Genomic DNA, 17143 nt, shown 5'->3' with positions numbered 1-17143 from the left:
TTTCTGTGTTGGACAGATTGTAGCATTTGATAATTCTAATAAGCAGGCTTCATTGACAACAATAAGGGAGAATTTGGTCTTTGATGGCTGGAACATTAAATTTGTATATGATTGAGGGTTTAGTAGAAAGTGCACTGAACTTGGGAGCAGAAGGTGGGGTTTTGTGCTGACTTTCATTACTTACTCACTGAGCAATCTTAGGTATTCTAAAAAGATAATAATATAGCACATATAAGTGCAGTTTATAAAACATACATCCTCAAAAAATGTTGTTTGTGAAGGAAATGCCTGAGGAGTGTGAGATGAAGAAGATTCGAAATGGTGAAGTAAGATTGGATCTCCTGTGCTGAGTACTTTGAAAAACTGGAATGAAATTTTGAAAGTGAGAATTTGAGGAAATCATTCTAAAAGCCTGGGATGTGTCTGTGAGGGGAATTTTTTTTCTTTTCTACTGAGTTCCCCTTATCCACTTACTGGGGACCTGCTTCCTCAAGATCCATGGGATAACAACAGACCCTGGCCCAGTAGTCATATGGGGTGGTCATAACGTACAAAGTTAGTCTTACATGTTAGGCTGAACTCTGTTTTATACAGTGTCCATGTGATTTTTGGGAATGGAATTAAATTCAAAACTGAATATTGAGGCTGAAATAAGTACCTGATTGAGGTGAATGTTTAGACGCGTAGTCAGTCTACTGATGTTCACTTTCCATATCCAGATATCTTCTCATCTTGCCCAGTAGTTTTTTTTTTTAAATCTGGTCTTCTTCCTGTACCAAACTGGTTAAGTTCCCATATCAGAAAGGTGATCTTTTTGACCTCTAGCCAGTGATATGCCACAAGAGTTGAGAGGAAGGACAAGAGCAGGTTGCTCTAGGTTCTAAACAGGTCAAGCATTTTCTTGATACTGCCTCACATCCCTGCTTCTTCCTCGGCCTCTGTCTCAGTACTTTTCTGATTTCTCTGTTTCCCATTGCAAAAGGCAGAACTGCCCAGACTCGCTGAGGCAGCAACTCTCTTGGTTGGGGAAACCTGTCTGCTAGCCTCTCAGGGGTTTGAACCAGCTCTCCTTGGCCTTTTCTGGGTCTCTGCTGGTAAGGGAGCTATGATGTGCTTATTATAGCCTGCCTCCCTAAGAGAGTCTGCTCTGTGACTTCTCTAGGTCCAGAAATCCCAGGGGGCAGCAAAATTGAGTTCAACTGCCCTCAAGGAGTCAGAGGACTCCTGAGGAGTCCTTCTGAAGACAGAGGCTATTTTCAGAGCCTTTTAAGCTTAGCATGAAGTCTCCAGGACTTGCTTTAAGTAAAGTGTTAGTCACTCTACCATCTGATTCTTTACTATCTGAGCCATCAGGGAAGCCCATAGTTTCCTCAACTGTGGGTAATCAGAGGTCATATAATATTGTGTGTGTGTGTGTGTGCGTGTGTGAGGTGAATAGGAAATGGGTTATCTAGGAAGGAGACTTTGAGATGGAGATTAGCATGGAGAATGTTTATTAGGGAGTCCTCTTGGGTGGGGCTTTCCAGGTGACACAGTAGGAAAGAATCCAACCGCCAATGCAGGAGATGTGAGTTTAGTTCCTGGATTGGGAAGATTCCTTGGAGGAGGAAATGGAAACCCACTCCAGTATTCTTGCCTGAAAAAATGTAATGGACAGAGGAGCTGGTGGGTTACAGACTATGGAGTCATAAAGCATTGGACACAACTGAGCGACTGGGTATGCACACTCTTGCATTAGCTTTTTTATCTTTTCTTGTGGCCACACCACATGGCATGTAGAATCCTAGTTCCCTCACCAGTGATGGAACTGGTATCCCTGCAATGGAAGCAAAGTCATCCCATAGATCACCAGAAAAGTCCCCTGGGGGTGCTCTTGGAATCAATAGCTGTGGTTGGGTAGAGGGAGAAGTTGTGTTGTGAAGAAGTCCCACTGAAGATCCCAGCTGACCCTACTGGGAACTCTGGAGCTTGGATGTCAAGGAGTATGGTTCTTTATACACCCATGCAGCTGACTGGATGTAGGCTGTCCTGGAAGGTAGCATTTTCTTTGGTGAAGAAGTTTCTTTTAGCCAAGATCATCTCCAGAGAAAGCTTAAAGTTGAGGACGCTCTTACAAATCAACCATTGATGAGCTACAGCATAGTCAGTGTTCATTTTTGACCTGCCCTTACATGGCAAACTGACCCACTTGTAAACCAGATTCAGGCTTTATCCTCCTCTGTCAACTGGTTACAAATACTCTCTGCAGTCATAGCTTTCTGATTCTTCTCTTAGATCATAGGCCCTAAAAATGACACTGATGTGAAGGGTTCCCCTTATTTTTGTAGTGTTTATCTCCCACCTTCAGGATTGTATGTGTCTTGCTAAAGCTCCAAAGTGTTAGCAAATTCCTGATTTTCTGGCCCATTACCATGGTGTCAGTGATGTAGTGGGAGAGTATTATCTTTTGCATAATATCCAGATTGTCTACGTCTTTTCAAAGTATATAGTATACATAATATATGTGTTGTTGTTGTTCAGTCACTAAGTCATGTCTGACTCTTTGCAATCCCATGGAGTGCAGCTTGCCAGGCTTCCCTGTTCTTCACCATGTTCCAGAATTTGCTCTAACTCACGTCCATTGAGTCGATGATGCCATCCAACCATCTCATTTTCTATTGCCCCCTTCTCTTCTTGCCCTCAGTCTTACTCAGCATCAGGGTCTGTTCCAAAGAATCAGCTCTTCACATCAGGTAGCCAAAGTATTGAAGTTCAGCTTCAGCACCGCTCCTTCCAATGAATATTCAGGGTCAATCCTTTAGGATTGACTGGTTTTATCTCCTTGAAGTCCAAGGGACTCTCAAGAGTCTTCTCCAACACCACTGTTCAAAGGCATCAATTCTCGGCCCTCAGACTTTTTTATGGTCCAACTCTCACATCCATACGTGACTACTGGAAAAACCATAGCTTTGACTATACGGACTTTTGTCTGCAAAGTGATGTCTCTGCTTTTTAATACACTCTCTAAGCTTGTCATAGCTGTTCTTCCAAGGAGCAAGCGTCTGTTAATTTTGTGGCTGCAGTCATTGCACTGATTTTGGAGCCCAAGAAAATGAAATCTGATACTGTATGATCAGTATGATACTGAAAATCCACATTTTCCTCATCTATTTGCCATAAAATGATGGGATCAGATGCCATGAACTTCGTTTTTTGAATGTTGAGTTTTAAGCCAGCTTTTTCACTCTCCTCTTTCTCCTTCAACAGGGGGCTGTTTTTCTTCACTTTCTGCGGTTAAAGTGGGATCATCTGCATATTTGAGGTTGCTGATATTTCTCCCGGCAATCTTGATTCCAACTTGTGATTCACCCAGCCCAGCATTTCGCATGATGTACTCTGCACATGAATTAAATAAGCAAGGTGACAACATATAGCCCTTACTTACTCTTTTCCCAATTTTGAACCTGTCCACTGTTACATGTCTAGTTCTAACTGTTGCTTCTTGTCCTGCATACAGTTTCCTCAGGAGGCAGGTAAAGTGGTCTGGCATTCCCATCTCTTGAAATATTTTCCAGTTTTTCCTGATCCACACATTCAAAGGTTTTAGCATAGTCAATGAAGCAGAAGTAGATGCTTCTTTGGAATTCCCTTGCTTTTCCTATGATCCAGCATATGTTGGCAATTTGATCTCTGATTCCTCTTCTTTTTCTAAATCTAGCTTGTACACCTGTAAGTCTCTTGCTGGCATGTGAAATGAATGCTGTTGTACAGTTTTTTGAACATTCTTTGGCTTGCCTTTCTATGGGATAGAAATGAAAACTGATCTTTTCCAGTCCTGTGGCCACTGCTGAGTTTTCCAAATTTGCTGGCATAATGAGTGTAGCACTTTAACAGCATCATCTTTTAGGATTTGAAATCACTCAGCTGGAATTCCATCACCTCTACTAGCTTTGTTCATAAGAATGCTTCCTAAGGCCCACTTGACCTCACAATCCACGATGTCTGGTTTTAGGTGAGTGACCACACCTTCGTGGTTATCTGGGTCATTAAGAGCTTTTTTGTACAGTTCTTCTGTATTCCACCTTTTCTTATTCTCTTTTGATTCTGCTGGGCCCTTGCCATTTTTGTCTTTTGTTGTGCCTATCTTTGCATGAAATTTTCCTTCAGTATCTCCAATTTTCTTGAAGAGAACTCTAGTCTTTCCCATTCTATTGTTTTCCTCTACTTCTTCACATTGTTCACTTAAGGCTTTCTTGTCTCTCCTTGCTATTCTCTGGAATTCTGCACTCAGGTATATCTTTCCCTTTCTCCTTTGCCTTTTGCTTTTCTTCTTTCTAAGCTATTTTTAAGGCCTCCTCAGATGACTGCTTTGCATTCTTCCATTTGTTTTCCTTGGGGATAGTTTTGATCATCACCTCCTGTACAATATATGAACCTCCATCCATAGTTCTTCAGGCACTCTGTGCACCAGATCTAGTCCCTGAATCTATACATCACTTCCACTGTATAATCATAAGGGATTTGATTTAGGTCATACCTGAATGGCCTAGTGGTTTTCCCTACTTTCTTCAATTTGAGCCTGAATTTTCCAATAAGGAGCTGATGATCTGAGTCACAGTCAGTTCCAAGTTTTACTGACTATATAAAGCTTCTCCACATTTGGCTGCAAAGAACATGATCAATCTGATTTCGGTATTGACCATCTGGTGGTGTCCACGTGTAGAGTCATCTCTTGTCTTGTTGGAATAGTGTGTTTGCTATGATCAGTGCATTCTCTTGGCAAAACTCTGTTATCCTTTGCCCTGCTTCGTTGTGTACTATATGGATGATAGCAAAGTTTCCCAAATTGACTGTACCAATTTATATTTCAACTAACAGCATAATTTTATATTGCTTCATATTTTCTTAAATCCTTAGTATTTATTCCAAGAACTTTAATTTTTGTTATTTGTTGGTGTGCAGAGGCCTCCTATTGTGATTTAATTTCAATTTCTCTGATTATTAATGTAACACAACATATTTTCATATGATTATTGGTCATTTAGATTTTCTTCTCTTTTGTGCAATGTTTATTGAATTCTTTTTCAGAGAGCCTCATTTTCTTCTACCCCCAGCTTTGCCTGTCTTTCTCACTGATCTCTAGGGATCTTTATATATTCTTAATCTGAGTGTTTTGTTGGTTTTATGAATTTCAAATATCTTTTACTCTTCTGTTACTTGTCTTTTTCTTCTATGATGTCTTTTGATATTAACATGGTCTAATTTACAATTTTCTTTTATGGCTAGTGCTTTCTTCCTGTTTTTTATTAAGGAAATTCTTTTCTATCTTAAGGAAAAAGAGATATTCTTCTATATTACTTCCTAAAACCTGTTAGTTTTTGGTTTTCCTATGTAAGTTTGTAATTCATCAGGAACTAATTTTTGCATATGATGTGTGGTAAGAATCCAGGTTCATTTTTCCACATGAATTTTCAACTGTGTTAGCTGCATTCAAGAAAAGATGTGCTTCATTCATAGGTTAAGTGTATAACAATGGGGGGCAGAGTGTGTTTGTTTCTGGGCACTCTATTTATGGCAGCTGTCTTGTTTGTCTAGTCTTTCACCAATATCCACATAGCCTTCACTACAATAGGTCTACAGTGGGTTTTGATATCTAGTAGACTAGTGATTCTGAAAGTATTGTTTCTTAATCAAAAAACAATGTGGCATTGTATGTGGCATCACCTGAGGACTTGTTAGAAATGAAAATTCTTGTACCTCGCTCAGATTGACTCAAGGGACATGGCTACAGCTCCATGGCCATGCCCAGTCTTAGAAAAAAATGTAAAGATCAGGATTTTCTCTTCCAAACCCAAAGTGTTAATAGCAATAACACTAAGTTGTGTAGACATGGGGTTGCTTCATTCACTGACTGTTTGCTGTTTACCTAGTTTTTCTCCAAAATGAGAATCAGGGCATTCAATGGGAGGGTCTCACTGGTGATATGATCTCCTTTATATCACCTCTTTCCTATAAACACATGATATTATTCCTGCTTAAACAAAATAAAACTCAATGATGGTCAGCAGAGCAAAAGATTTTATTACACTTTTTTAAGCGATTGTTTTATTTATACAAAAAATATATCCCTGTCTAACAAATTCTGATGTTACAAATATGCACAAAATATTTTGTGCAAAATATTTCTAGTTTGTTGTATAAGTATAAATGTGTGTGTGTGTGTGTGTGTATCCAGCTGCATGGCACTGGAGTGACTGTGAAGAGATCCTCATGTCCAATGTCAGGAGCAGTGGCTGTGCTTCCTTGAAACAGCTGTGAGTAGATACCCCACGTCCAAGGTCAGAGAAACCCCAGTAAGATGGTAGGCACTGGAGCGGCTGTGAGGAGACATCCCATGCCCAAGGGCAAAGGAGAAGCCCCAGCAAGATGGTAGGAGGGGTGAATTCGCATTTACACCCAAACCCCATTCCTGCTAGAGATGCTCAGAGGGCTCAAACAAGCCTTGTGTGCACCAGAACCCAGGGACACCACACAGAATGAGACAGAACTGTGTTTGAGCATCTCCTGTGGAGGTCCGGCTCAGCAGCGGACTGCTCTATGCCACAGGGACAGGGGCTCTGGGTGCAGCAGACTTGGGTATGGCATAAGCCCTCTTGGAGGAGTTCACCATTAACCCCACCATAGAGCTGCCAGAACTTACACAGGACTGGGAGATAGACTCTTGGAGGGCACAAACAGAACCTTGTGCAGCAGGACCCAGAAGAAAGGAGCAGTGACCCCACAAGAGACTGACCTAGACTTGCATGTGAGTGTCCAGGAGTCTCCAGCAGAGGCGTGGGTCGGTGATGGCCTGCTGCAGGGTTGGGGGCACTGAGTGTAGCAGTACATACATGGGATCTTTTGAAAGAGGTCACCATCATCTTCATTACCTCCACCATAGTTTGGCCCCAGATAAATTGCAGGGAGGGAACACAGCTCCACCCATCAACAGAAAATTGGATTAAAGAATTACTGAGCATGGCCCAACATGGTTTACAGAACTAAAGAGCTGGAGCAGCAAGCTGCGGCTGCATGGCACTGGAGCGGCTAGTGGCCAAGAGGACATACCCCACGTCCAAGGTCAGGAGCGGTGTCCAAAAGGAGATACCTTATGTACAAGGTAAGGAGCAGCGGCTGCACTTTGCTGGAGCAGCCATGAAGAGACCCCAAGCCCAAGGTAAGAGAAACCCCACTAAGATGGTAAGTGCTGAGAGAGGGCATTGAGGGCAGACAGACTGAAATGACAATCACAGAAAACTAACCAATCTGATCACATGGACCACAGCCTTGTCTAACTCAATGAAACTAAGCCATGCCGTGTGGGGCCACCCAAGACAGACGGGTCATGGTGGAGAGGTCTGACAGAATGTGGTCTGCTGGAGAAGGGAATGGCAAACCACTTCAGTATTCTTGCCTTGAGAACCCCATAAACAATATGAACAGTATGAAGGAAGCAACACTGTAATCAGATTGATTATATTCTTTGTAGCCAAAGATGGAGAAGCTCTATACAGTCAGCAAAAACAAGACTGGGTGCTGACTGTGACTCAGATCATGAACTCCTTATTGCCAAATTCAGACTTAAGTTGAAAGTAGGGAAAACCACTAGACCATTCACATATGACCTAAATCAAATCCCTTATGATTATACAGTGGAAGTGAGAAATACACTTAAGGGACTAGATCTGATAGAGTACCTGATGAACTATGGATGGAGGTTCATGACATTGTACAGGAGACAGGGATCAAAACCATCTGCAAGAAAAAGAAATGCAAAAAGGCAAAATGGCTGTCTGAGGAGACCTTACAAATAGCTGTGAAAAGAAGAGAAGCAAAAAGCAAAGGAGAAAAAGAAAGATATACCCATTTAAATGCAGAGTTCCGAAGAATAGTGAGAGAGATAAGAAAGCCTTCCTCAGTGATCAGTGCAAAGAAATAGAGGAAAACAATAGGACGGGAAAGACCAGAGGCCTCTTCAAGAAAATTAGAGATACCAAGGGAACATTTCATGCAAAGATGGGCTCAATAAAGGACAGAAATGGTATGGACCTAACAGAAGCAGAAGATATTAAGAAGAGGAGGCAAGAACACAGAAGAACTGTACAAAAAAGATTTTCATGACACATATAACCACAATGGTGTGATCAGTCACCTAGAGCCAGACATCCTGGAATATGAAGTCAAGTGGGCCTTAGGAAGCATCATGATGAACAAAGCTAGTGGAGATGATGGAATTCCAGTTGAGCTATTTCAAATCCTGAAAGATGATGCTGTGAAATTGCTGCACTCAATATGCCAGCAAATTTGGAAAACTCAGCAGTGGCCACAGGACTGGAAAAGGTCAGTTTTCATTCCAATCCCAAAGAAAGACAATGTCAAAGAATGCTCAAACTACTGCACAATTGCACTCATCTCACATGATAGTAAGGTAATGCTCAAAATTCTCCAAGCCAGGCTTCAGCAATATATGAACTGTGAACTGCCAGATGTTCAAGCTGGTTTTAGAAAAGGCAGAGGAACCAGAGATCAAATTGTCAACATTCGCTGGATCATCAAAAAAGCAAGAGAGTTTCAGAAAAACATCTATTTCTGCTTTATTGACTATGCCAAGCCTTTGACTGTGTGGATCACAATAAACTGGAAAATTCTGAAAGAGATGGGAATACCAGACCACCTGACCTGCCTCTTGAGAAATCTGTATGCAGGTCAGGAAGTAACAGTTAGAACTGGACATGGAACAACAGACTGCTTCCAAATAAGAAAAAGGAGAACATCAAGGCTGTATATTGTCACCCTGATTATTTAATTTATATGCAGAGTATACCGTGAGAAACGCTGGGCTGGATGAAGCACAAGCTGGAATCAAGATTTCCGGGAGAAATATCGATAACCTCAGATATGCAGATGATACCACCCTTATGGCAGAAAGTGAAGAGGAACCAAAGAGCCTCTTGATAAAAGTGAAAGAGGAGAGTGAAAAAGTTGGTTTAAAGCTCAACATTCAGAAAACTAAGGTCATGGCACCCAGTCCCATCACTTCATGGCAAATAGATGGGGAAACAGCCAAAACCGTGACTGGCTTTATTTTTTTGGGCTCCAAAATCACTGCAGATGGTGACCACAACCATGAAATTAAAAGACACTTACTCCTTGGAAGGAAAGTTATGACCAACTTAGCATATTAAAAAGCAGAGACATTAGTTTGCCAACAAAGATGCATCTAGTCAAGGCTATGGTTTTTCCAGTAGTCATGCATGGATGTGAGAGTTGGACTATGAAGAAAGCTGAGCACCAAAGAGTTGATGATTTTGAACTGTGGTGTTGGAGAAGACTCTTGAGAGCCACTTGGACTGCAAGGACACCCAACCAGTCCATCCTAAAGGAAGTCAGTCATGAATATTCATTGGAAGGACTGATGTTGAAGCTGAAACTCCAATTCTTTGGCCACCTGATGTGAAGAATGACTCATTTGAAAAGACCCTGATGCTGGGAAAGATTGAAGGCAGGAGGAGAAGGGGATGACAGAGGATGAGATGGTTAGATGGCATCACCGACTCAATAGACATGAGTTCAGTAAATTCTGGGAGTTGTTGATGGACAGGACTGGTGTGCTGTAGTCCATGGGGTCGCAAAGAGTTGGACATGACTGAGTGACTGAACTGAACTGTGTGAGTATAAGGGTATGTGTTTTCTTACTTGGTATATAATTTCACCAGATACACAAAAATGTACCCTCATACACACATACACACACACAGACACAAACACACACACACACACACATATATACTTTTATTTTATTTTTTTTTTAGCATAATAAGTTTACTTATAAACATTTTGGTGTATATTCATAATGCCTTTTCAAGTCAATGCTAGAGATATACCTCCTTATTTGTACCTACTATATGTCATTTCTTTCTATGGAAAAAATTGAACCCTCTTTATCTATTTCTCTATTGATAGGCTTTTAGATTATTTCTAATTTTTCTAAGTTTTCCTATTATGAAAAATGCTGCAATCAGTGAGTGTCTATATACATGTAGATTATAGGATTACTGAAAGCATGAGTCCAGAAATACAAACAGTAGGAGATAGGGAGTGGTCAGAAATTTTCAGTTATGCAGTCTCCCACATAAAGTCCAGATTAGTCTTTCTAGGAGGTGCTCCTTAAAATGCAGATTCACAGGCCCACATGAGACCTACTGAATAATAGCTCCAGGAAGAATGTAGGAGAATAATAAATGATAAAATATTCAGATAAAAAAATAAAGTCTAAAATCACTGAGTAATAATAGAGAATGAAGGAAGAAACAAAAGCAAACAGAACAAAGTCCCTGCCTAGATAACTCTACCTCCCAGAGCACCCCAGTATGTCTCTGTGTGGTTCAAGAAGCTCCTGGTTTTGCCTGCATTTAACATTCATTTATGAGTTTTAATACTTTCCTTAGAATAATTAATTCTAAGTTCATACAACAACTCTTTCCTTGGACACAGGCAGAGCTGGATGGTTATGATGGTGGCAATAAGGGAATCTCTAAGGGGAAACTGAAGCTAAGAGAAGGAATACACCAGTGCCTTGAGGCACAAATACCAGATGACCAGAGTAAAGGCCCAGAGGCAACTCAGCCCCATGCACCCTGGCCTGATTATCAAGGCAGTTGAGTGCTGAACTACTAGGGCATTTGGCTAAGTGGACCTAAGAGTTAGGCTTTTGCTGACTACAGAACCCAGAACATTCTGCTGTCAAAAATATGGAAGAAGGAAGAGGCACAATCTCTGTATAGCTGTTGCACTAGACATATTGCTCGCTTGGTGGAAGTTTCAGTTTTATAAGAGTCTCAATCTTGTCTCTGTCTCTCTCCTTCTCTCTTTCTGAATCACTGCAATGACTTTCAAAAAACTAGTTTATCACAGAAATTACACTGAAAACTGAAGGATATTAAGGGAATCAAAAGTCACTGGTCAGATATAAATCAGTTTCAGGAAATTTTTTGGGAAGGCAAAGGTTTCAACAGCACTTAGAGCAAATGAATAAAGCTGTGGGTTCCTGGAGAAGAGAAAGGTAGTAAGAGTGTCAAGCCTTGGTAGGGAGTGTGAAAAAGTTGGCTTAAAACTCAACATTCAGAAAACTAAGATCATAGCATCTGGTCCCAACACTTCATGGAAAATAGATGGGAAAACAATGGAAACAGTGACAGAATTTATTTTTGGGGGGCTCCAAAATCACTGTAGATGGTGACTGCAGCCATGAAATTAAAAGACGCTTGCTCCTTGGAAGAAAAGTTATGACCAACCTAGACAGCATATTAAAAAACAGAGACATTACTTAGCCAACAAAGGTCCATGTAGTCAAAGCTATGATTTTTCCAGTAGTCATGTGTGAATGTGAGAGTTGGACTATAAAGAAAGCTGAACACTGAAGAATTGATGCTTTTGAACTGTGGTGTTGGAGAAGACTCTTGAGAGCCCCTTGGACTGCAAGGAGATCCAACCAGTTAATTTAAAGGAAATCAGTTCTGAACATTCACTGGAAGGACTGATGCTAAAGCTGAATCTCCAATACTTTGGCCACCTGATGGGAAGAACCAACTCATTTGAAAAGACTCTGATGCTTGGAAATATTGAAGGTGGGAGGAGAAGGGGATGACAGGATGAGATGATTGGATGGCATCACCAACTCAGTGTACATGAGTTTGAGCAAACTCCAGGAGTTGATAATGGACAGGGAGGCCTGGCTTGCTGCAGTCCATGGGGTCACAGAGTCAGACACGACTCAGTGACTGAACTGAACTGAGGAAGGCCAGAGGTCCCCAAGAGGCAGGAGGAAACAAACTGCAAGTGGCAGACATTTCTTTTCCTTCTCTACACAAAATTAAAGAAATTTCTTTTAATTCTGTGTTGCCATGGCGACAACTGGTTCCACCTGAACTTAACTTTATCTCAAACCTTGAGCTAACCAATGCATTTTTCTCATGTAAATGTCTTTCCTTAGCTTGTTAATAAACTATGTATTTTCTTATAAATCTGCCTTTCTTCAAGATTCATGTCAATTGTTTTATGGCTGGGGATGACTCACCGTGTGCCAATGCTATCTTAAAATGCATGTTGGGGGTGAGGGGCCTGGTGCGACTCTCTCAGTTTTGAAGTGTTTCCTCTCTCTAATTAGCAGCTTGTTAATAGGTGTATAACCCTTTGCTAAAAACTAACAAGGGGGCACTCTTTCTGTCTCCTTCTGATGTCTATGTCAGAAGCTTTACCTATCTCTTTCATACATTAATAAAAGTTTATTACACAAAAGCTTCTAGTAATAAGTCTCATCTCTGGCCCCACTTTGAATTCTCTCCTCCAGAGGCATGAGTCCCAGCATCGCACATGGCTTGTAGCATGTGCAACCTTTCAGTAGGAAGAGAAATGTAGATATATGAAAACTGGAATCAGGATTTTAGTAGACCTGGAGCCTATTACTAATCATAATAGAGTCTCAGTAGTTGATAGTTACACATGTAAAGAAGTGAGCACAATCAAACATCCATGAAACATGTGAGTTACACCTGCTGACTTACAAGAGTTTGTTGTGTATATCAGAAACTAGCAGAAACACCCATGAACATGTCCAAAAAGCTTCTGGCTAGGATATCCTCCTGCCCAGCAGCTTCCCCAGGCCCCTCTTCATATCTTTGTTTCTCAAACTGTAGATGAAAGGGTTGAGCATGGAGGACAGAACCGTGTAGACAATTGTAGCCACTCGGTCCTGAACGGTGTACCTGGATAAGGGCTGTAAATAGACATAGAAGATGCTTCCATAAAACAGGACTACCACGGTCAAGTGGGAGCCACAGGTGGAGAAGGCTTTGCGTTTCCCTGCAGCTGAGGGGATCCTGAGAACTGAAATGAAGATTCGCACATAAGAGAAAACAATGCATAGGAAGGGGGTCACCACAACAACCAGTCCTTCTGTCTTTATTGTGAGATCATTGACAAATATGGAGGAGCAGGACAATTTCAGCAGAGGGTTGATATCGCAGAGGAAGTGGTGGACAACATTGGAGTTGCAGAAGGTGAGCTGATTCAGCAAAAGTATGTGTAGAAGGGAGTGGAGGTGAGGCAATGAGCAGGAGAAGGCCACCAGCAGGACACAACGGCAGCGGCTCATGATGGTGACATAGTGGAAGGGGTCACAGATGGCCACATAACGGTCATAGGCCATGACTACAAGAAGACAGCTGTCAATGTTAGCCAAAACATATATAAAATACATTTGAGTCAGACACCCAGCATAGGAGATGGTCTTCTTCTCTGACAGGAAGTCAATTAGCATCTTGGGAACAATGGTTGTTGTATACCAAATGTCAGTGAAAGACAGGACACTCAAGAAGAAATACATGGGGGTATGCAGATGGGGGTCAGAGTGGATGGCAAGGATGGTGAGCATGTTCCCTGTTATTGTGACCAGGTATATGATGAAGAAGAGGATGAAGAGTGGCTTCTGGTCCTCAGGCTGAGAGGAGAGTCCCAAGAGGATGAACTCAGAGACCCTACTGGTTTGGTTGAGTCTTTCCATGATCATAGAGCCAACTAAAATAGAGAAGATTCCTACAGTGTAACACACATCTCCATGACTGAAACCATCAACAAGCCAACAACTTTGTGCTTCTTCTTACCTTCACTTTCTACCTATAGGTTTGTGACTAGTTACCACATAGGTACCTTGCCCCCTTTGTGGTCCTTGAACTTGCCCTTCCTTCTCAACTCTAAGACTTCAAATGCTTCTGGTATTGGTAGCAGAACTTTTGAGGAAGACCAGAGTTGAATCTTCTTTAAAAATGAAAAGTGAAAGGGAAGTTGCTCAGTCGTGTCCGACTCTTTGGGACCCCCATGGACTGTAGCTTACCAGGTTTCTCTTTCCATGGGATTTTCCAGGCAAGAGTACCGGAGTGGGTTGCCATTTCCTTCTAGGGGATCTTCCCAACCCAGGGATAGAACCCAGGTCTCCTGCATCTACAGGCAGATGCTTTACCTCTGAGCCACCAGGGAGGCCCAGGAATCTTCTTTAGTCAGTTTAATTTTAAATCTAGAAATAATTGTTTACTGAGCACCTATTCTGTGAAAAATATTCTGGGAGTGGGGAAACAATTGTGAATATGACGTAGTCAGAACTGTTTGTGGATTTTGCATTGTAATAGAGGATCTATCTATCTATGGATCTATCTATCTATCATCAACTAGTTCTGCACTTTATAAAGAAAAATAAAGCCACGTAAGGGTATAGAGAGGGCTTCACAGGTGGCTCTAGTGGTACAGAACCCATATGCCAATGCAGAAGACTAAGAGACCTGGGTTCAAGACTTGGGTTTGATCCCTCAGTTGGGAAGATACCATGGAGAAGGGCATGCAATCCATTCCAGTATTCTTGCCTGGAGAATCCTATGGACAGAGGAGACTTTCAGGCTATGGTCCATATGGTCTCAAAGAGTCGGACACGAATGAAGTGACTTAGCACAACATGGCATAGCACAAACATATAGAGACCAATAGAAATAAGGTGGCAAATTTATTTATTTCAGATAAAGTGGTTTTATTTTTCTCTGTATATAAAAACAAATTTTCAGTGGTGGCATGTTCAAATGTGTCTTTGAACTACCTTTCCAAAAAGGGGACTTGATAAAGTAATCAACAGAGAAATCAAAGGAATGATAAACCTAAGTCAACAAAATTTTACTGTTGTGCTTGTTATACCTTCAGAAGCACTTATTTAGAAGGCAATAATCCTTTGTGAATATCAAATTATACTACCACTCCATGAAAATCTTTATTTTAAATTTTAATTTGTTACTTAATTTTCCCTCTAGCTCCTTAAACTTTATCATGTTCCCAGATCTTTGTTACCCAACTGTTAAGCAAGCACATCCTTCAATGCCATCATCCATTTGCTTATTTACCTGTGTATATATCCTTGAAAGGGCTTTCCTAGTGGCTCAGATGGTAAAGAATCCACCTGCACTGCAGGAGACATAGGAGACATAGTTTTAATCCCTGGTTTGGGAAGGTCCCCTGGAAGAAGGAAATGGCACCACACTCCAATATTCTTGCCAGGAGACTCCCATGGACAGAGGATACTGGCAGGCTACAGTCCATGGGGTTGCAAAAAGTCCAGTATGACTGAGCTTCTGAGCACACAGAACAATATTTATAAGATTTTCATGAGGTTTTCATAAAGGCTGGTGGTTAAGCACTTAGAACAGTTCCAGGACAGAGTAAACATTTGATACCACTGTTTCTTCTCCACATTATCATCATTGCCAATGACTTTTTCCCCATCAAGTATTTCTACATGTTCTCAAAATTAATGAATCTAATTAAAATTACTCTAGTCTTCACAGTCAAATACTCTAATGGTCAAATTAACTTGGTTATCAGTTTGCAACACTTTTTTAGATTGTACTTTTTTCTATGCTTTGAATAATTTGAGAGTGAACTGTAATTAAGCACTTATTTGTATAGGTTGTACTTTAATTCTCATGATAACCTTGTCAGGCATAGACTGTTATTCTTATATTTTTCTGGTGAGGAAACAGATGTAGAGGAAAAGTAATAGGTCATTCAAACTCAGTTAAACTAACTCTAAGTCTCAAGATTTAATCACTCTGCCATCTTGTCATATTTTCGTAAAGCTATAAAAGTATGTATCTGAAACAATCACTCTTAGGACCTATTTTCCCCATTTGTTTATTTTCTATTTTGACACACACACACATTGTTTTCTTTAAATGTGTTTAATGTCACATTAAGAACAGACCTTTGTTATGTACAATGGAAAATGTATTTTCTGTGTTGAACAGATTGTATAATTTGAAAATTCTAATAGGCAGGATTCATTGGCAACAATAAGGGAAAATTTGGTCTTTTTTGGGAACATCAAAAGTATATGGGATTGAGGGTTTAGTAGAAAGTGCACTGAATTTGGAAGCAGAAGGTGAGGGTTTGTGCCAGACCTTCATTTCTTGCTCACTGAGTGATCTAAGGAATTCTAAAGAGATAATAAAATAGCATGTATAAGAGCAGCTTGTACAACATACATCCTCAAAAAAGTTATTCATGAAGGGAATGCCTAGGGAGTGTGAGATGAAGAAGATTCAAAGTGGTCAAGTAAGGTTGGATTTCCTGTGCTCATCGATGCTGAGTACTTTAAAAAATGGAAGGAATTTTTGAACGTGCAAATCTGAGGGCATTATTCTGAAAGCCTGGGATGAGTCTGGGAGTGGAAATATTTTTATTTTCTACCAAGTTCCCACTATTCACTTATTAGGGACCTGCTTCTCAGGAACCATGGGATAACAACATACCTTGGCCCAGTGGTCAAATAGGGTGATCAAAACATACAAAGTTAGTCTTACATGTTAGGCTAAACTCTGCTTTATACAGTGCCCATGTGATTTTTTTGGAATGGAATCAAATTCAAAAACTGAATTTTGAGGCTGAAATAAGTACCTGATTGAGGTGGATGGTTAGGTGGGCAGCCAGTCTACTGATGTTCACTTTTCGTATCCAGATATCTTCTCATCTTTCCTTGTTTTTTTTTTTTTTTTTTTTTTTAAATCTGTTCTTCATCCTGTACCAAATTGGTTAGGTTCACATATCAGAAAGATAATCTTTTTGACCTTCTAGCCAGTGATGAGCAGGAAGAGTTGAGAGGAGGGACAAAGAGCAGATTACTCTGGGTTTGTTTTTTTTTTAAGATACTTTTTTATTTAGAATAATAACAATGATGTGCCATGTATGAATTTGGGAATACATGATAAATAGTACCTGCATGGTCTGGTAATTCCCAAAGGCAGAAATTAATAGAAAAATGTGCCCAAACAGTAAAACCCCTGGAGAAAACGAACACAAAACTCTTTGGAAGTATATTTTACAGATAAAAGCCATTTGTTCTTTTATTTCCATTTATTTTTATTAGTTGGAGGCTAATTACTTTACAATATTGTAGTGGTTTCTGTCATACATTGACATGAATCAGCCATGGATTTAATGTATTCACCATCCGGATCTCCCCTCCCACCTCCCTCTCCGCCCGATTCCTCTGGGTCTTCCCAGTGCACCAGGCCTGAGCACTTGTCTCATGCAT

General features: G+C 40.7%; 1 protein-coding gene across 1 annotated transcript; it reads right to left on the bottom strand.

The window, feature by feature from the left end:
* Window positions 1–12646: 12646 nt before the first annotated feature.
* On the bottom strand, window positions 12647–13585 carry LOC122702942 (olfactory receptor 1L8-like). Its single transcript, XM_043916951.1, has one exon. The coding sequence runs from the start codon at window positions 13583–13585 to the stop codon at window positions 12647–12649; it is 939 nt and encodes a 312-aa protein (XP_043772886.1).
* Window positions 13586–17143: the final 3558 nt, after the last annotated feature.

The sequence above is a fragment of the Cervus elaphus genome, chromosome 11, assembly GCF_910594005.1.
Source record: "Cervus elaphus chromosome 11, mCerEla1.1, whole genome shotgun sequence".
NCBI classification, from domain to species: domain Eukaryota; kingdom Metazoa; phylum Chordata; class Mammalia; order Artiodactyla; family Cervidae; genus Cervus; species Cervus elaphus.
This window is presented reverse-complemented; position numbering and strand designations above follow the sequence as displayed.